Source organism: Macaca nemestrina, chromosome 7 (genome assembly GCF_043159975.1).
Source record: "Macaca nemestrina isolate mMacNem1 chromosome 7, mMacNem.hap1, whole genome shotgun sequence".
Taxonomy (NCBI): domain Eukaryota; kingdom Metazoa; phylum Chordata; class Mammalia; order Primates; family Cercopithecidae; genus Macaca; species Macaca nemestrina.
The window spans coordinates 130,128,465-130,149,942 of record NC_092131.1 but is presented as its reverse complement, the minus strand read 5'-3'; the positions used below and the strand labels follow the sequence as shown (position 1 = coordinate 130,149,942).

General features: G+C 40.8%; 1 protein-coding gene across 2 annotated transcripts in view; it reads left to right on the top strand.

The window, feature by feature from the left end:
* LOC105487604 (thrombospondin type 1 domain containing 4) overlaps positions 1–21,478 on the top strand; it is a 688,191-nt gene that overhangs the window by 549,224 nt on the left and 117,489 nt on the right. For both annotated transcript variants that reach the window (XM_011751093.2, XM_011751102.3), the window contains one exon: positions 12,153–12,357. In XM_011751093.2, coding sequence (XP_011749395.2) covers positions 12,153–12,357 — 205 coding nt within the window. The remainder of the gene's footprint in view (positions 1–12,152; positions 12,358–21,478) is intronic.

Here is a 21,478-nt window from a genome sequence, read left to right as displayed (position 1 = left end):
TGCCCAACCCATAGGCTCCACCCAGCAGTCTCCCTTGCTCTGTTTCTAAGATGAAAATAATCCCTTTCCAGTTTTTGAGGCTTTCCATAGCTGGTCTCCAAGACAAACCAGGAAAGACTAGCCAAAAAAAAAAAAAAAAAAAAAAAAAAAAAAAAAAAATTAAGTATTTTTTTTATGAGAAAAGTAACAAAGATAAAAGAAATATCTGGAAGCCTTGATCACCACTGTCCCAGACCATTATTGAAATGCAAATAGATTGTGGCAGTTTACCTATTACAGCTCTGTCTCCAAATACCACCTGAGAATCATGTGTAAAGAAAGTGGGGTTTCGGTGGACAGTGCAAATAGACCAGCCTCCCCTGTTGGTAGAGAAGTATATGTAGCTTGTGTGAAAAAGGGACTCCCATGGCCAGACTGCCAAGGGACGGGTCTCAAGGAGAAAGAAAGGCACATTATTTTACCAGCCCCTACTTCATGCCAGTTCTGAATTAGGTACCTTCATTTACACATTTCATTTAAGCCTCACAAGAGATTTGTAAATTATACTTTGATCCCCTCATTTTACAGGTACAAAACTAGGGCTCAGAAAATGATATCACCTGCAGGTGTAATGTGCATTATTAGGAAGGCTCTTAGGTGAACATTCATGTGTCTAGAAGAAAAGATGTTTTGAACATATGGTACATAGAAAAGAAATTTTTGTTAAATTCTTTAAATCCCAGGAAGTGAACTTCAGATTCAAGGTCCTTAGGAGTCCCCCATCACTCAGAGCTTCTCTTTGGCTCTCCACCATCTCCTCGTTTCTCCTCTCCCCTTCCTCTCTCTCCAGCACTGGAAGCAAAACTAGGCTTTTCTATTTAGCCAGATCTCAGGGGTTTGTTGTTCATTTTTTGTTTTTGTTTTTTTTGAGACAGAGTTTCATTCTTATTGCCCAGGCTGGAGTGCAATGGTGTGATCTCAACTCACTGCAATCTCTGCCTCCTGGGGTCAAGTGATTCTCCTGCCTCAGCCTCCCAAGTAGCTGGGATTATAGGTGCCCACCAACATGCCTGGCTAATTTTTGTATTTTTTAGTAGAGGTCGGGGTTTCACCATGTTGACCAGGCTGGTCTTGAACTCCTGACCTCAGGTGATCTGCCCACTTCAGCCTCCCAAAGTGCTGGGATTACAGGCATGAGCCACCACACCAGCCTGATAGTTTCTTTTGCTATGCAGAAGCTCTTAAGTTTAAGTAGATCCCATTTGCCAATTTTTGCTTGTGTTGTGATTGCTTTTTGCATCTTTGTCATGAAATCTTTGCCAGTTCCTACATCCAGAATGGTGTTACATAGGTTGTCTTCCAGGGTTTTTGCAGTTTGGGGTTTTACATTTAAGTCTTTAATCCATCTTGAGTTGATTTTTTTCTATGGTATAAGGAAGGGGTCCAGTTTCAATCTTCTGCATATGGCCAGCCAGTTACGGCAGCAACATTTATTGACCAGGGAGTTCTTTCAGTTCTGTGACAGTTCATTTGCTCTTCAACAATTTCCTGGTGAAAACAGCCAATAAGGAAGTCAGGAAAGCACTGCCAGCTGCAAGAGGTGACTTCTGACATCCAGAGGAGGGACGGCAGAGACCTTCTAGTAGTTGGACCCACTTAATATAGAGAGTGGCAATCTCTCATACCTCAGAATGTCTCTGAGTCATCTAGAGCAAGAGTCAGCAAGTTATAGCCCATGGGCCAAATCTAGCAAGTAAACCAAATCTAGCATGTGAGCCTAATCTACCAGCCACCTGTTTGTGTAAATAAAGTTTTATTGGAACATAGCCATAAGTTGTCCATGGCTGTTCTCACACTGCAACAATCCAGCAGAGTGGCTGCGACAGAGACCATATGACTGCAATGCCTAAGGTATTTACTGTCTGGCTCTTTACAAAAGAAGCTTGCTGACCCCCAGTGTAGAGCAGCACCTTTCAAACCTGGATGTGCATAGGAATCACCTGAGAATGCTGTTAAACTGCAGGTTCTGATTCAGTAGCCCCGGGAACTGGTGCAAGACTTCTAAAATGCCCCAGATGATGCCTGCGCTGCTGGTCCATGGACCACACTGAGTAACAAGGGGCCAGAGAAAATAAACCAATGCTCTCCCCCAGGGCCTGAAAGCTTAAGGAGATGAATAACCCCTCCGTTCTCAGGCCCAGTCCCAAGGCGCAAGGCTACTTGTGCCAGCAGCGTGCGCCACCAAAATAGCAGAAGCAGGAAGAGAGCCGGCCAGAAGACACGTACCCATGAAAATCGAAAAAGAGGCCATCCAGGCACAACGCAGCAGTAATGTCAGACTAGGACACTTCCTGTTTACAGGAGACTATAAAACCTTTGCCCTGTCCTCACTTGGGCTGACGCCATTTTAGGCCTCAGCCCGCCTGCATCCAGGCGCTCATTAAAACAGCATGTTGCTCCACGTCGCTTCGTGTTGTCTGTCAGCACACTCTCAGGGTTCGAACCAATACAAGAACCTTACACGTACTAGTCTTGATTTTTTAAAAAACTGAGAATTATAAAATAGACTTTAGAAGGAGTCCTAGCCAAAAAGCTAAAATAAAAATGCATAGAGTTTTAGAGGAACGTTCCGATGAAAGCATGGGGGAGAATTATTATAACTAAATTTGATGAATTAATTAATGAGTATCAAGATCCATGCTCAGACCCTTGCTGTAAGATGGCGCCTGCCCCCCAGTGGAGTTTCTGCCTCAAGAACACTAGTATTCTTCCAGGTTCTCAGGCCAGGAACCGTGGTCTTCCTTACTTCACCTTGGATAGAACATCCGTCTTCAGTCCAGTTGGCCATTCCTTCAGCGTGATGTTGGTGGGCTCTTGCCCTCCATTCTAATTTAATCTCTCTGGTCCAGGCCTCCATCACTTTGTGCCCATCTTAATGCAGTTGTCTTTGTGTGTCCCAGTCTCCAGTCTCTTCCATCTCCAGTCCATTGCCTGTGTTTGACAGACATCTTCTGAAAAGAGCTTTTCAGCCTGCCATTTCTCACTCAAGAGCCTTCAGATTTAAGATCCCACACTTTGGTCGCCAGCCTTTTCTCTCATCATCTCTTCCCACTCACCCAGTCCGTCCTCTCAGCCATCCCTGGAGATGGCCCAATGATACCTAAGAAACCCATCTATTCCCCAATGTTGTAACTCATTTATACAGATTTTAAAGCATTTTTCTTGACCATTTTGGAAATTACAAGATCTGAATATTTCACCCACCTTTTTTTTGATGTTCCAAAAAAAACTTTTAAGAAATGAAATCATGCCTTAACAACATGGCAGAAACTTGCACATAAGAGCACAGTAAATATGCAGTCATCCTGGATCTCTGGGTCCACCCTTCTTGTGTTTCTCAACAGTCATTCTTTTTTTAAAATGTTGAATCTTTGGTTCTTTTACTTAAACTAGTTGTTTAGGTAAGTACCCTCTTGCAAAGGCTTAGAGGTGCCATCTTGTGGAGAAAAATGCAAACAGGCACATTTGGCTGTGCGTTAAGGAAATGACGAGGATGCCAGCGTGAATCTCCATTATTGCCTTCTGGCCATGGGACGGCCCTCTGAGAGCGTTCTGTCTGTGACCTGCAGTGGTAGACTCAGGCCGTCTGCGCTCAGGAGGCCCTGTAAATCAGGCCAGTGTGCAAGCAACCTCCATTCTGGATCAGAGTTCATCAACCCAACTTGCTCTTGCCTTTTTGCTGATAACCTGGCTTCCAGAACTCTGCCCTATGGGGTGTAGGCAGTGTCTCTCTGCTCTGTTCTGCAAGGAACTTCCTAGTCTTGACCCCTTATCAGCCCCAAACCACAGCTTCTAACAGACCCATCCCACGTGGTTTTTTCCTGCTGCCAGCCCCTCCTGGGACACTAAAAAATTACAATAAAATCTGGTCAGACATATTATGATCTCTTTAAACACAATTCACCATACAGCTCTATACATTAAAAATAAAGTAAAAATTTAGAGGTTTCTAGTATTCTATACAAAAATATGGTTACCTTACTTTTATAATAGAGCAATTATCACTGTCAAAAGCTATTTCAGGCCTATCTCCTCCTTCCCCCATTTCAATCCATGGAGGAGGAAAATTATGAAAGTAAAGCATTAGAATTTTAGAGTTTGGGATATCGCCACCCTCCAGAGAACGATGACCCTAGTGGGAATTGGGGGAGGTGGCAATTATCTTACAGCATATGATATGTTTGCCTCTCGGGACTCTTTTCTTCAGATTTGTAAACATAGCTGCAGTTGATTCTTACCCAGTTTTATCCTACAAGAGCGCCAACATTTTCTTCCATCTGAGTCCTTCGATAAGATGCTATCCTATTATAAACTAGGATGAGGTACTGAAAAGTGACAGCCATAAGCTTGATTAAAACCAGATCACTCGTTTTACAATTGCTTTCGTTTAGGAAGCCAACATACCTTTTATCCCATGGACCATTTCTTCTCTTCAAATGAATGGCATTGTCAATTTGATCTCCATTGATTCCTGTTTCCAATTTAATTTTGTGTATATAAAGCAAATTTCCCTCCCTTTAAACATGGCAGGTTGCTTCATATCAGGGCTGTATCTCCTTTTAAAAGAAAAAAATTTGGCACCAGAAGGGACCTTAAAGATGAGCCAGTTTGAAGAGCAAGTTGGTCCCGTAACTTTGATCTTTTGATTCCTCAACCAGCTGCTCTTTCATTCAACAAATACTTATTAAACACCTACTCTGTCACAGGTACTGTGCTCTTTGCAATACATAATCATACTTATGCTGAAGTTAAGCCAAGAGGCATTCTTAAAGAACGCGAGAAGGTTTGATAGCAGTAAGGAACTATTTTTGGAAATTGGATAATTAAGTGTTCTTTGCTTATTAGCTTCTCTGACATTTACAAAGGCTGTTCATGTGCTTCTATGGAATTGCCATCATTTTAAAGCTTTCTAGGGAATCTGTCATGTGCTTCTAGGTGTCCCATGAGCTTTGGAATAAAGGGCAGTGGTTCTCAACTGAGGGTGATTTTGTTCCCATGGGGAACATTTGGCAATGTTTGGAGACATTTTTGTTTGTCACACTGAGAGGGATGCTCCTGGCATCTGGTGGATGGAAGCCAGGGATGCTGCTAAACATCCTACAATGCATAAGGCAGCCCCCATAAGAAAGACCTTTCAGGACCAAAACATCAGTAGAGCTGGAGTTGAGAAGCCCTCGCCTTGAGGAAGAAGAGCAGGCAGGAGGGTGAAAAGCTGGGCTTCTAAACCCTGACAGTCCTTCAACCAAAGCAGTTCTGCTTTTCTCATTTTACGTGGTGGAGCTTTGGACTTCCACATGAGATTTTATTTTTGAGGTACATTTTTTTCTACTTAAAAAAGTTGAAGACTACTGTGGAAGACAACTCTCTGCCTTCTGTTTTACAATTGAGTCACTTTGGAACAAATCAAGTGGGTGTATATGATACAGGATGAGGGCAATCAGGGGTAAATTTGGAAGTATCTACCTGAGCCTGGTTTTGGCTGCACAGGACTCTGCCCATCTCCCTCTCGACATTTACAAACAATATTGAAGTGATTTGATTGTGTCTGACTTTCAGTTTAGACCAGGGATTGGCAATTTTTTTTCTGTAAAGGGCCAAATCTAAATACTTTAGGCTTTGTAGACTTTACTGTTTGTGTTGCAACTACTCAACCTGCTGTTGCAGCACAAAAGCAGCCGTAGACAATAACTAAACAAAGGGGAGTGTTTGTGTTCTAATAAATCTTTATTTATAAAAACAGGTTGTGGGACAGATTTGGCCTACCAGCTACAATTTGCTGACCCCCGATTTAGACTGTAAATAGGAACCTTGTTTGTTTTACCTTCATGTCTCTGCTGCCTACCACTGCATTGGCACATAGTTGAGGCTGGCTCAGGAAACATTTACTAAACTATGTTGAAGGTCAGTTTTATAGGCATAAGTGTTAGAAGATTTTAATGAGAATAACAACTAGAAAAAGATCCACCCAGAATAGATTAACTGTTTCCTTATGTTGAACATTTAGGATGTTTCCAATGTTTTATTAATAATACTGTGATGAGCTCTTCATACAGAAACTGTTGGCCTGATATCTTATTTCCTAGCATAAATTCCTAGAAGAAGAATTTACTGGATCAAACGGTCTATATTGCTAAATTGCTTTCCAGGAAGGTGGTATTGATCTACATTCCTAACAGTAATAACAGGAAGATATTTATCATATGCAAAGGATTTCTTTCAACAGAATGTCATGAGTAAACATTCTGGCATCCATATGCATTTCCACAAATTAGCTCACTGTAAATATAAGTAAATTGGTGTCAGCTACTAATCATTTTAATATTCTCCCATACTGTTCTACCAGCATGATTATTAAGGCACGTTGTTTTACCTGTGGGGGTCATCTAGCCAAACAGTTGAGGTTACCCTGTCTCATATGTTTATTGAGCACACACAGACACATCTGCTTCCCATTAGGGAATCAGGACCTCCACTATCTGAATGCCTGGCACCAGCCGACCCTGCCGTGACGGACAGAGGCCTCCTCCCTGTGAAATTCACCTCCAAATATGTCATCCAGATTGCTCATTTCCCTCAGGAAATTTCATTCAGGTTAATTTTGGCACACAATTGGGGGTAATTCTTGAGCAATTTCTCCTGTGATGGCTTGCAGTGTGTAAAATTTTCCTACAACGTGTTACAAAAATCACTGGAAAAAATACAAAGGACATCTGATGGTTATCCACTGGTCTTTGTAACAGCAAGAAATATCTGTTTTGAACTGCAGTACATGATGAGCAAGAAACATAAAATAAAGGTAGATCAGAGAGTAGATGTTCTTTCTGGCCTTTTTCAATGGGTGCTGTTTGAGCAGTGAGAATGTAGAAGCTGTGCAAGGTGTCTTGACTTTATGGTGAACCTTGGTCATTTTTGTTTTGTTCTTTGCTGTTCAGAGTTTTCTGAATTTCACCAAATGAAGAAGAGAATATTTCTGACTCAGAAGTAGTAGAAAGTGTTACAGAAGTAGGGGTGGGTCCAGGTGGTTATATGGTCATGGGATTTACTTAAAAGTGAATAGACTTCAGACAAAATCAAATACATGAAGACAATGATGACAAAACCCAGCATTTTCTGAGAAGCCACCATATTGCAGCATTCTGCTAAGTACCGTCTGTGTTTCCCTCATTTGATTTTCCCAACAGTCCTAAGGGGTAGCTGCTCCATCCCTATCCAGGCAGAAAAAAAATCCCAGGGTTCAGAACAACTCATCAGAATGTCCAAAGATACAGCACTCATCAGCGGCAGACAGCACAAGAGCGCAGATTCTCTTGCCCACCCTAAGCACCCCCCGATGACACTGCAGTGGTGCCTCTGAAAGAGTCTAAACATAGGTCAGCACTAAGTCTTCCCTGTCAGTGACCAATTGATCAGCCTCCTGATGCACAAACCAGAATTCAGGCCAGATTCGTGTCTGAACCCTGTGCTTGGGAAGAAGATCTGGATGGTGGTGGAAATGTTTTCAGCACCTACCTCAAAGACAAGTGACCAATCCAGCATCACACAGCAAGCCAGGGACTGGGCCAGGACTGCACCCCAGGTTTTCTGGTTCCCAGCCCAACATTCTTTCCATTATTACAAACTGTTTTTCCTGATACATGACATCAGCTAATGATTATACCTAATGATTATACGGCTGTGTTTTGGAGGCGAGTATCAGCTCTTTAAAGAAAGTCATAGCACGTAATCTATGCATGTGATAATAATTCGTGAAACATCAAAAAAAGTGCATCTAAAAGATGACAGATACAAACAAGGCCTATCCTTAAGTTAATAGTATTATACTTCTGTCAATGGCATACAAAGCTTTGACAAAGTGCTTTGTTTATGCAAGATGTTATCATTAGGGAAAGCTGGGTAAAAGACCACTGAAACTCTCTGCACTCATTTTAAACTTCTTCTGAGTCTTACACTATTTCAAAATAAAACATTATAACAATAAGAAAGTAACGCAATAGGAAGATGGGCTGGAATATGTGTTCCCACACTGTGTGTAAAGTATAATGTTAAAAGAGCCAGTGTAAGAGAGATACATAATGGGGTTGGTCCCTCATAATCCTGCAAGAGGAGAAAGTCAGAGTCACTTCTAGGCCAGGCTCTCTCCAGTCTTCATGGTAACCATGCTTTGAACTTGTTCCCCTGCACCTAGGTCACTGCCACTACTCCTTCAACAAAGCTAGAACCCTCAACACGACCTCCGATCCTTTGACCTCCAAACTTTTACCTAATGGTTAAAAACATGGGCTTTGGTTTGGGGCCTGGGTTTAAATCCCAGCTCTACCTATTATTAGCATTTTAGCCTTGGGCAAATTACCTAACCTCTCTTCTAAGTCTTAGTTTCCTATAAATTTCAGCAATCTCACAGATGGCTTTTTAGGATTAAATGGAAAAACATGTATGTTTCAGAGGACCTAGAAGATATTAAAGACCATAAATGTTAGACATGATAATGTTGAGGAAGATGGCAAGGAGGAGGATGAGGACAGTCACAAAGTCCTGTTCATTTTGCATCATAAGCATCTCTCAAATCCCTTCACACCATCCCCATTCCCCTCATTCAGGCTGGGATATTGCAACATCCTCCAGACTCTATGTACCCAATTGTTAATTATCGACTTTCTAAAGGAGATTTGATCCTGTCCAGCATGACATAGAGCATGCAGGGGTTCCTCATTGCCTGATAGCTTGTGATTCTCTGTGTGTATGTCTGATCGCTCCTGTTAGACTCAGATTCCCAAAGTCAGGACTTGTGTCTGATTCACCTTGGGATTTTCTGGGCAACCTTTTCAGTGTAGTCACTCAACAGTATCAGTGATGAAATACATCTTTACATGTTTCAATCTTGTCATGTCAGGTCTTTCGTATCATTCAGATCGTAGTCCAGAGGTCATTCCCCAGCCATACCCTCCTAGACATCCAGTCCAAATCGTCCCTCATTACATCATCTGATCTTCACAACAGCCCTGTGCAGGAGAAGGAACAGTTGTCATGTGTGTAGTTTGCCCTTGGCCTCAGCCATATATTAAGGTCTTGAATATATGTTGTCTGCCTAGTTCTCATTCTGGAGTTGTCCGTCTTGCTTTGTGAAGTAAAGGAGAGATATTTGGTAACTCCATGGGAACTCAGTCTCTTAGAGGCCTGGGTAGCCACTAGACCACTGAAGAGTGCTCCTAATGTGTTCTAAGGAAGCTATTGATTATGGCTCCAGGGAAACAGGCTGTCATCTTTAGTTCTTGGCATCCTTTTGCAGCCACATGCTTCACTGAAACCAATCCCCAGGCTACTTGGACATCTACCAGGAAAAACTCTTACAGCTTTTCCTTCCCATGTCTAGATTGATCTAGAGCAACCATGCCGTGCAGGAAATCTGGTGGGGGTGGGTCCATCAAATTGTGCAGAGCATTTTCATATAATGTCTGATTGACAAGATGAAATGACATTTTGTCTGTGTCTGTGGTTATCTGAAGCTGTCCATGCTTGTGTAATTTCCTTGTATACTGCCATTCTAACTGGGCTGGGGCTGAGGATTCATGTGGTTAATGTGACGTCTGTCCCATCTTTGGCGACTCTCATTCATTCTTGAAATATCTCCTACACCCTAGTTACAGGAGAGAGACTCACTGGATGGTTCGTTGTCCTCACCCTAGGTGAGGCCCGCTCCACACTGTAGCCATTGTTATCACCCAAAAGCAGGTCTGAGCATGGCTCTCCCCTTCTCCAGACATCTGGGGGTTGCTAATGCCATAGGATGAAAAGCTAATTCTTCAATCTGGCAAACAAGATTCTTGACAAATTCCGCTGAACTCTCCAGCCTCGTATTATCCCTCCCAGCAGGCTTGCACTTCAGCTGTGTCATTCTGTGTTCTTTGCTACCTGTGTACACATTGCTCCCTTTAACAGAAGGACCCCTATGAGAATGAGCTCAGTCTAGACAAGTCGAGTCCAGGAGTAGCAGCAACAGACTGGAGGCTGGGAAGAGAGGGAGTGTGATATGTCACTAGACAAGGCAGGCAATGGGTGTTGACCACCTCTCCTGTCCACCTTCCCCCTTGATGAAGTCAGAGGCATCTCCTTGATTCAGTTGGAATCTTGTCTTGATAACATGGGTTCTACTATTCAAAACCCCTGTTGCTGTTGACATTTTTTTTTTGTTTCAAAGCAAGGGAGAATTCAAGGGGGGTGGGGCTATGGATATTATGCATGGAAAACATACTCCTTATTTTTTCTGCTAAAATGTGCATGGGGCAGGGTGAGAAGCATTTGAGGGAGGAGAAATACATAGCAAACATGGCATTTGGAAAGGCTAATTGGATGTGGATGAACATATTGAGATGATGTCCTATTACTGTCAGAGGTAATGTTTTACAGAGACGCTATTTGTGAAGAGAGGCCAGTCATTATTGATGGGTCAGTGTGCACTTGGGAATATGGAAGCAATAATGCAGAAGGGCAGTGCCTGCAGAAAGGTTTCAATCAGGCATGCAGCTAGAGGGGAAGGAATGAGCACCTTTTGATTTGACTCTGCCCACAGGATTTGACCTATAGGACCTACATGAAGAGACCCAGGGTTGCATAACAAAATCTAAAGTGGACTTTGACTGGTTGCTGATCACTTTGCCTTTGAGATGTGGTCTAATTATTGCAGTTAGAATGCAAGAAAGAGACAAGCCTGTGATTTGGAGAACATGTGTCTCAAGAATTAGAATACCATTCTGATTTCAAGTATCTTTCCATATCCTCATGACCCAGTGAATAATCCTGTACTCACAACATTTCATTGTCCAAACCATAATCTACTCAATTCCATCTGCTCATGGAAAAGTGACAGAATTCTTTGTTCAGAACATGAGTCCCAATGTTAGATTCAGGAAATATGATCCTGAGCCCTATGAGGTCAGGAGTGGAAAGCTGCAGAAGTGGAAAAAGATTTTGTGAAGATCATTCCATTTTGTTCCAAAGTTTAATTTTTGGTTTTTTAAAATAAGGCCTGCTCTATTGCCCAGGCTGGAGTACAATGATGCAATCATAGCTCACTGTAACCTCATACTCCTGGCCTCAAGTGATCCTCCCACCTCAGCCTCCTGAGTAGCTGGGACTACAGGTGTGTGCCCTCATACCTGGTTAATTTTTTATTTTTTGTAGAGACTAGATCTCACTGTGTTGCCCAGGCTGGTCTCAAAGTCCTGAGCTCAAGCAGTCCTCCTGCCTCAGCCTCCTAAAGTGCTGAGGTTACAGACATGAGCCACCACGTCTGGCCCAAAGTTTAATTTTTGTATGCAATATAAAATGGTCCCAACGGAAACATGAATGAGGAGGGAGAGATAAAGCAAAAAGATCCTAGAATGCGTAATGGGAAGTTCCTTTTGTGGGGGGAGGGAATTCAGGAAAGTCAGAATTCCTTTATACACTGATGAGACTGGCTCCACAAACAGCACTCTGTGATTTAGCAGGTTATGATCCCATTTGTTGATATTTCTGGCTCTTGCTTACCTTCGTCCTTCTGCTCTGGAAAAAGTGCTCTGGGGTAACAAGAAAAAGTCCTGTTTCTCAGGCCTCTAGAGCCACAGTTACCAGTAGAGTTTCAGCTCCCAAACAATTCAATTTCCTAAGAAACTGGTCCGGGGAACACTACTTTTGGTGATACTTTGCTAAGTGTAGCATATATGAGACGACTTGGGGGCAAACCCCAGTTTCAGGTGTGGTGCTTGTCATGATTCAAGAGAGATTCTTTGTATAAAAATTCCAGCACAGACCATCTTCTCCCCTCCCAGAGTCCAACGGGGATTTGTAGAACAACTTCACTGTACAACCTGTTTAAGTAAATTTCTAGCACCCTACATCTTCCCTAGTCTTTTCCCCAGTGTTATTTTTCTCCTGATCATTTACCACCACCAGATAAACTCTGTTTTTTATTTACTTATCTGGTTTACTGTCTGTGGCTCCCACCCCACTCCTAGAATATACATTTCATAAATAGCTAGAAAAGAAGTTTCTTGCCCAGAGATCTTTTCCCCTCCTTCCTCCTGCCTGCTCCTGATACATACTATAAGAGTCTTTTGTTTTCTGCCTATTTGCAGAGCATTGGCTGTGATGACTACCTAGGCTCCGACAAAGTCGTGGACAAATGTGGGGTGTGTGGAGGAGACAACACGGGCTGTCAGGTTGTGTCGGGCGTGTTTAAGCATGCCCTCACCAGCCTGGGCTACCACCGCGTCGTGGAGATTCCCCAGGGAGCCACAAAAATCAACATCACGGAGATGTACAAGAGCAACAACTATTTGGGTAAGCTTGGTCTTTTTCCAGAGAAAGCCATCTGTCCCTGCCAGATGATGTATTCCTTCAGAACTGTGAGATAGACACGGCAGTGTCCGAGAGTCCTGGGGCATGCAGACAGTGTCCCTGGGGAATGCCAAAGTGTATCGCCTGGCCTGCGCCTTGAAATGAGAAGCTTGGGTGGAGAACGTTAAAAAAAAAAAGTCCTTCTTGCAGATAAATATTTAATATCTATACATTTAAACCAGCCTTTGCTTCTCCCAAGCGTAACAGCCCAAACTGTTGCTCTAAGATGGGAGAAGCTCTTTGCAAAGTGGGGAGACCAGCCAGTGTTTGTTCTGTTGGGATTTGAGGTGGCCAGGGACAATTGATCCTGTCTATGCCTTCACTCCCTGGAGGTCTAAAGCAAAAGCCATTTTTCTCCTCTTTCTGCCTCATCTGCCTGGGACAGCAGACCTATACATAGTAGTGTACATGTCTTCTGAAAAGCTGTGGAATCTTCCAGCAATCATTTCGGGCAATATCAATATTGAGAGGCCATTTTTAACCCATTTTTGCAAAAAGATCTTTATTGATACTTCCTTCTGGACTTTTGAGCTGTTTGCATTCTATCTGATAAAAACCACAAACCAGTGGAACAAATTACTCTTTTTTTTTTTTGAGACAGAATCTCGCCCTGTCACCCAGGCTCGAGTGCAGTGGTGCGATCTCAGCTCACTGCAGCCTCCGCCTCCCAGGTTCAAGTGATTCTCCTGCCTCAGCCTCCTGAATAGCTGGGACTACAGGCATGCACCACCACGCCCAGCTAATTTTTGTATTTTTAGTAGAAATGGGGTTTCACCATGTTGGCCAAGCTGGTCTTGAACCCCTGGCCTCAAGTGGTCTGCCTGCCTCGACCTCCCAAAGTGCTGGGATTACAGGCATGAGCCACCACGCCTGGTCTTGAACAAATTACTTTTTACGAATTTCTAATACATGTAAGCATGTACAAATCAGTTAACAAAAGAATATAAGGGAGCCATTTGTTTAAGCTACTTAATGAATGGCAATATTCATTTTTATCTTTTAATTATTTATTGAACAGGAACTTACCTACCTAACACAAACTATGTGTCAGGCACTATTCTTAATGCTTTACATGCATTCAATCTTTGAATTATCTCAACAGGGAAAAGAAGCTATTCCCATCCCCATTTTACATATAAGAAAGCAGGCACAGAGAGATTATGTACTTTGCCAAGATCACCATGCCATAACGAGGTGGAGGTGAGGTTGAGACCCAGGCAGTCTAGCTCCAGGTGTGGTAGCCTGTTAAGAGATAATATCCATGGATAGCCTCAGAACCTGAGTTCCTCTGGTGTGCCACTGGCCATGCAGCAGTCAATGGCTGCAGCAGTTGAAAGACTATTATGTCTGCAACTTTCAAATATCAGGATCACCCAGAAGTAACTCCAGACCCAGGAGCTCCATATTCTGCAGCTCTTCCTTCCCCATCTAGTCAAATGCAGCCAAAACTAACTTGGTTTTATTGTGGGGAGGAGAAAGGGATGGCAGATGGGACTCTGAGACAAACCCAATCAAAGAAAAACTGCTCAATTTGTTCTGGCAAACCCAGGAGCCACTAGAGTGGCAGAAAACCTAGTTTCCCAGTGAGTGCTTTGTATATTCTTTTTAATAGTGAAAAATGGTGTTTGTGTGTTTCCTCCTTTCTTTTGTACTGCTATGAGATCACATCTCCATAAACATCATGCCTCCTAGAATGGGAAATGTTCTTCTGGGGATGATTTGCAGTGTGATTGTGTTCAAATGTACCGGCAAATAATGCCACTTTTATTAGTTTTGTGTTGCTTTTAGTACATTTTCCTTGGCTATAGTTAGTTCTATTCTGTAAGCGTTTTCAAGCTGTGCCCCCTGAAGAAAAAATAGACATCTGGATGAATATCCACTGGATGTCTGAATGGAGGAAGCTCTCAAAGCCTTGTTGTTTTCATCTGGAGTATGGGAATAAGAATCTTCACCTTATAAGTAGTCATGCGATTCAATAGGATAGCAGATATTTAAGACTCAGCAGAGCCCCTGACACCTATTAGGCAGTTGAAAAATGTTCATTCCCTATCTTTTGTCCCAGAGAGATTGTCAGTTTTGATTCCATCAAAATTGTGGAATAAACATTTCCTCTTTCCCTAAAATAGATGAAGGGAAGGCAGAGGGAAAATGGAAGTACCAAGAGTCAGTGAGGGGCAGGCAGGGTGGTTCGTGTCTGTAATCCCAGCACTATGGGAGGCCAAGGCGGGAGGACTGCTTGAAGTCAAGAGTTCGCAACCAGCCTGCGTAACATCAAGTGAGACTACATCTCTACAAAAAAAATTAAAAATCAGCCAGATGCGGTGACACATGCCTATAGTCCTAGCTACTTGGGAGGCTTAGGCATGAGGATCACTTGGGCCCAAGAGATCAAGGCTGCAGTGAGTTGTAATCGTGCCCCTGCACTCCAGCCTGGGCAGTAGAGCAAGACACTATCTCAAAAAAAAAAAAAAAGAAAGAAAGAAAAGAAAAAAGTAAATGGAGAGGTGATTCGAAAAGTCGAGTTCAACTTCCTGTGCTCAGAGATCAGTGGGGTGCACATGAAATTGGTAGCATCCATGGCAGTATTACATGAGGTCCTATGTGCAAAGGAGAGAGAACAGAAACAAAAGAGCAGGCGCTAGTGAAAGCAGATTCCAGAGGTGACGAACAGAGATTCCTTCTATAGCACTTACATCACCTGGGGTGCTTTGTGTATTCTCCTCTTTTTAAAAAATTGATCTATAATTCACATGCCATAAAATTCACCCTTTTAAAGTGTACATTGGTTATGGCCCTTTTTTCTTCACAGGTGTTCTCTTTACCAAACCCACTATTCCTGCTCTGTGGAGTCTGTATATTTTAAAAGTAAATATACATGAGATTGCTTGAGATCATATAGAAACCATTACCAGGTATATCTAGCTGTTCTGAGCTCTTTGACAGCTATTTTTTACATTGTACGTTGTCAAACACTGAAACCTTTTCCAAAGAGATATGTGGTAGGTTTCTTCACAATTTTCTAGGTAACAATGAAGGTTCTGGTTTTCTTACCTTATGAATTCTGGCTATGAAAACAGTATTTTCTTTAAAACTTGATTCAATACACAAAATTTACTCAGCTATTTGCATAAGTTTGGTCTGCAGAATAAGCAATATAAAGGAAATGAACACTTCATGTTTGTATCATTGCTTTCAAGATTTCAGAACTTTTTTTGTTTTTGAGACGGAGTCTTGCTCTGTCACCCAGGCTGGAGTACAGTGGTGCGATCTCAGCTCACTGCAAGCTCCACCTCCCAGGTTCATGCCACTCTCCTGCCTCAGCCTCCTGAGTAGCTGGGACTACAGGTGCCCGCCACCACGCCTGGCTAATTTTTTGTATTTTTAGTAGAGACAGGGTTTCACCATGTTAGCCAGGATGGTCTCGATCTCTTGATCTCATGATCCACCCGCCTCAGCCTCCCAAAGTGCTAGGATTACAATTTTTTTTTTTAGTTTCCTGTTGTTTCCAGAATTACCTTTAGTTATTTGTAATGCAAATAAAACTTTCCCTGTGAAATATTTGGTATTTTTTTTAAATGACAGATTCCCCAGTAACAATAGAAAATAGATTTCTATGAAAAAGGCAGACCTGTATTATTAATGCTGAAGATGATGATTTAATCACCTCATTTAATCTTATTTTTTATTTTTATTTTAGCTTCAGGGGTACATGTGCAGATTTTTATATAGGTAAACTCATGTCACAGAGATTTTTTGTACAGATTGTATCTCCAGGTACTAAGCCTAGTTCCCAATAGTTATTTTTTCTGATCCTCTCCCTCCTCCCACCCTCAAGTAGACCCTCGTGTCTGTTGTTTCTCTCTGTGTGTCCATGTCTTCTCATCATTTAGCTCCCACTTGTAAGTGATAACATGTGGTATTTGGTTTTCTGTTCCCACGTGGTTTCCTAAGTATAATGATCTCCAGCTTCACCCATGTTCCTGCAAAGGACATTGTCTTATTCTTTTCTATGACTGCATAGGGTTCCATGGTATATATATACCACATTTTCTTTCTCTGATCTGTCGTTGTTGGGCATTTAGGTTGATTCCATGTCTTTGCTATCATGAATAGTGCTGCAGTGAACATATGCATGCATGTGTCTTTATGGTAGGATGGTTTACATCCTTTGGGTATATACCCAGTGAGGGATTGCTGGGTTGAATGGTAGTTCTGTTTTTAGCTCTTTGAGGAATCACCACACTACTTTCCACCATGATTGGAAAGTATTTACACTTCCAGTAACAGTGTATAAGTGTTCCCTTTTCTCCATGACCTCGCCAGCATCTGTTCTTTTTTGACTTTTTATTAATAGCCATTCTGACTGGTGTAAGATGGTATCTCATTGTGGTTTTGATTTGCATTTCTCTAATGATCAGTGATACTGAGCTTTTTTGCATATGCTTGTTGGCCATACATATGTCATCTTTTGAAAAGTATGTCTTCTGTTCATGTCTTTTGCCCACTTTTTAATGGTTTTTTTTTTTTCTTGTAAATTTGTGAAAGTTCCTTATAGATGCTGGATATGAGACCTTTGTCTGATGTATAGTTTGCAAATATTTTCTCTCATTCTGTAGGGTATCTGTTTACTCTGTAGATAGTTTCTTTTGCTGTGCAGATGCTCTTAAGTTTAATTAGATCCCATTTGTCAATTTTAGCTTTTGTTTCAATTGCTTTTAGCATCTTCATCATGAAATCTTTGCTAGTTCCTGTGTCCAGAATGGTGTTACCTAGGTTGTCCTCTAGGGTTTTATAGTTTTGGGTTTTACATATAAGTCTTTAATCCATCTTGAGTCGATTTTTATATATGATGTAAGCAAGGGGTCCAGTTTCAATCTTCTCCATATGGCTAGCCAGTTCTCCCAGCACCATTTATTGAAGAGGGAGTCCTTTCCCCATTGCTTGTTTTTGTCAGCTTTGTTGAAGATCAGATAGTGGTAGGTGTGTGGCCTTGTTTCTGGGCCTTATTTCTCTATTCTGTTCCACCGGTGTATGTGTCTGTTTTTGTACCAGTACCACTCTGTTTTGATTACTGTAGCCCTGTAGTATAGTTTAAAGTCAGGTAACATGATGCTTCCAGCCTTGTTCTTTTTGCTTAGGATTGCCTTGGCCTTTGGGGCTCTTTTTTTGTTCCATATGAATTTTAAAATAGTTTTTTCTAGTTCTGTGAAGAATTTCATTGGGAGTTTGGTAGGAATAACATTGAATCTGTAAATTGCTTTAGGCAGTATGGCCATTTTAATCATATTGATTCTTCCTATCCATGAGCATGGAATGTTTTTCCATTTGTTTATGTCATCTCTGATTTCTTTGAGTGGTGTTTTGAATTAAAGTTTCAGATATCTTTTACCTCCCTGGTGAGCTGTATTCCTTAGTATTTTATTCTTTTTGAATCAACTCATTTTAAATGATTTTTAAAGCCCTCAATATTTAAATGAGCATCCCTAGGATTCTCTTTTTTTTAACTTTTAAGTTAAGGGTACAAATGCAGGTTTGTTACATAGTTAAACTTGTGTTATGGGGGTTTGTTGTACAGATTATTTCATCACCCAGGTATTAAATCCAGTACCCCTATTTTTCCTGATCTTGTCCCTCCTCTCACCCTAGGCTTCTCACTTAGTTCATAATAGTAGTCATACCACACATATATAATACTTCAATCTCCAAAGCATTTTCACATACGTGTCCTTCTGATCTTTAACACTGGACATTATTTATTAATACTTTGCTTATTTCAAAAAGCTTTAGACTTACTAAAACTTACTAAAGGTGTAATTATAGAGTTAAGATATGAAAATTGAAATTTAAAACTTAAAAACTAAATAGAAAAAGGAGGTATGTATTCCAGAAACATTGGCTGATACATTTATAGTGATGGTACATTAAACTTAACTCTGAGTTTCTGGCTTAATTTAGTTTGACCATCAAGGTCTAGCCTACTAGACTCAGATTCTGAAGGCCTTGGGTCTGGCCCCTTCCCAGCCATAACTCATAGGAGCAGTGGCCTATGTAGAGCTGAGGGAAGAGGCCAACTCACCACAATGCTTACTCTTTTCTCCAAGCAAAGCTAGAGAAATCATAACATTTAATGGTGCACATATTTCAGGAGATAAGATGTTTATTCATCTCATTTGAGGTTGTAAACTAATGAAACTCTGCAGACTTGAGCTCCAAATTTCTGTTCATTTGAATTTGTTTACATGCTCCAAAGTATAGACTTTCATGAGTTCTAGAGTCCTAAATTTTTTTTTAATGGGAAAGACTTTAGAACTCATATCTAGTGTAAGCTATGAATTCTCCTTTTGTATGTGAATTATTCTGAACTCTGCCATTTGGGGGAAAAAAATGTTTATTTAAATGATTGACATTTTGTATTACTTGCCTTTTAATAAAAGATATTGTAAAATTATTTTAGCTGAAATATCAAAGTTTGGCATAGTTCAGTCAGTTCAGTTTACTAATGTCATTATGCAACAGTTAAGAAATCAGACATAAAAGCATACCCAAGCACAAATTGATTATACAAGACATGTACTACCTGCCAACATGTTAGACTGTCATAGAGTTTTAGACTTGGAAGGAATTTTTAAAGATCTGTAAGCTTTCAAAAATAAACTGGCAGTATGCTTACTTTTAAGCATGTTCTCCTAAAAGTTTTAAACAACAATAATGGTCAGCATTGAAAAAAGTCAAGTATTATGGATCACCTATAATTTGCAAGCTTTAATTTATTCATTGAACAGCTTTCTTTACGGGAAACATTGGACGTTTAAATACTATGATGTCTTACATTTGTATGACAATTAATTTCTAATATTTTTTGCATGTTCACTGTAAAAATTTCAAGCAAGACAAATGAAATAGAGCAAAAAGGTAAAATTCCCTCTTTATACAAACTTCACACTTGAGCTACTGCCTTCAAGTGTAAAGACTACTTGACAGTAAATAACCACTGTTCACAGTTCATTGTGTATTTTCCAGCCCTTTCTGTAAGTACCAATAAATAGATAGTTTCTAAAATTGATATTACTACACATACGTTTTGCAATTTGTGTCCTTATTTTAATGTCATATCATGGGTATCTTTTTATATTAATACATATAAGGCTAAGTTATTAATTTTTTTTAGTGCAGAGTATTCTGTACAATGGATGTAGCATTATTAATTTACGTACTTCCCTACTGAAGGATGTTTAGATTGCCTCTAGTTTTCTAACATTACAAATAATACTTTAGAATTTTGGTTCAAGATGGCAAACTGAGCACGTGAGCTTTTCTTCCCTTTCTCCAAAGATTCCTTCAAAATGATACTAAAGGGATTTAATTTAAAAAAAAAAAATGTGACCTAAAACCACCAAGAAGACTGGAGTGGGGGCATCAGTGAGCAAATGATTTTAACAGGTTTTTGGAAGACAGAAAGCAGATGGGAGAATGTTCACTAACAGAGCAGAGGAAATCACAGCCCAGGTGTGCAGAGGGGGTCTGGGATGAGGAGGGGCTGGCCTGTGAGATGAAGCCCCAAGAGGCTCTGAGCCTGGAAGACAGCAGGTAAAAGGGAGGGGAGAAGGGGAGAATGTGACTGAAAATGGGGAAAGAAGTGAAAAAACCTGTCTGTGGAACAGGCACCCCCACTCCCAGCAGACGCACACATTCAGAATGCTGGCATTGCCTCCTCATCCAAATACGGAAAGGAACTAGGACATGGATGAGAGGTGGGTGCTGCAAGACTTCTGTCTTCATTGTGGAATTGGAGAAAGGGCAGCTTGCTGACTGGTACCCCACTCTCTGACTCTGTAGAACTTAGCCTGTTAACAAACTCTCACAAGGTGCAGAAGGTTCTCAGGAAACCTTCACATTGCTTTTGTCTTAAATGCCAATGGATAACTGAAATAACATGAATGGGTAACCAAGGATCACTAGACATTTTCTTAAGCCTATAGCATGAAAGATAATGCCCAAGATAAATAACTGGAAAAGTTATTTCTGGAAGAAACTGAGCTAATTCTTGGAGAAGAAAACTTAAAGGTTCTCTAACAAGTACTGCTTCCATGAATATCCTAATATGTATATCTTTTCATACTTATATAAATAGTTCTGTAGGATAGACTCCTGGCAGGAGAATTTGTAGGGCAAATGGAATGCACACTGAAAATTCTGGAAAATAAAGCAAAATTCCTCTCCAAAGTCGTTGTACCAATTTACACTCCCGCCAGAAGCACATGAAAGAACTCTTTCTTCACACCCTTAAAAAACTAAAATTACAAATGTACTTAATTCTTACTAGATATTTTTTATTTGCATTTTCCTGACCACTAATTTTTATTGTTCTTTATACTCTATGACTTTGACATTTTTAAATTGCACTTGTGGTTTTCTTATTGGTTTTAAGAACTCATATACATAATTAGTAATAACCATTTTTTGGTGATATCTATCCAAAATATTAGCCTTTATCTTACATTTCAATTCTGCTTAAATTATCTGTTACTCTGTAGTGAAAATTTTTAATCTTTTTTTTGGTTATACTTTAAGTTCTGGGGTACATGTGCAGAACGCGCAGGTTTGTTACATAGGTATACACAATTTTGTCCATTTTTTTATGGCTGTTGGTTTTCTGACAGATACCTTTCACCAAAATAAGGATTTTTCTTTCTATAACTAGCTTTTAAGAATTTTTATTAAAACTTGCCCTTGTTTTGTTTAGTTTTCTTCTAAATGTCTGATGATCAATCCTTAGTTGTCAGTTTATATTTATAAAGATAATGGATAGTTGCTTATTCTAGGTGCATTCAGTGGCTTTCCTCCACAATTACTTTCATCTGTTTTTGCAACAGTCCTTTTCTCCAAATGGAGCAGAGCCCGCTGCCAGGCTGTGGTCAGGCAGGCTTCCTCTGAGTGTGCGTGGGCACGGGACAGACAGGCAGACAGATACAAAAGCATTCTCTCTTAGAGGCATATGAGGGTTCAGTAGGATAAACACAAATTGCCTAGCATGATATTTAATACATATTTTAATACATATTTT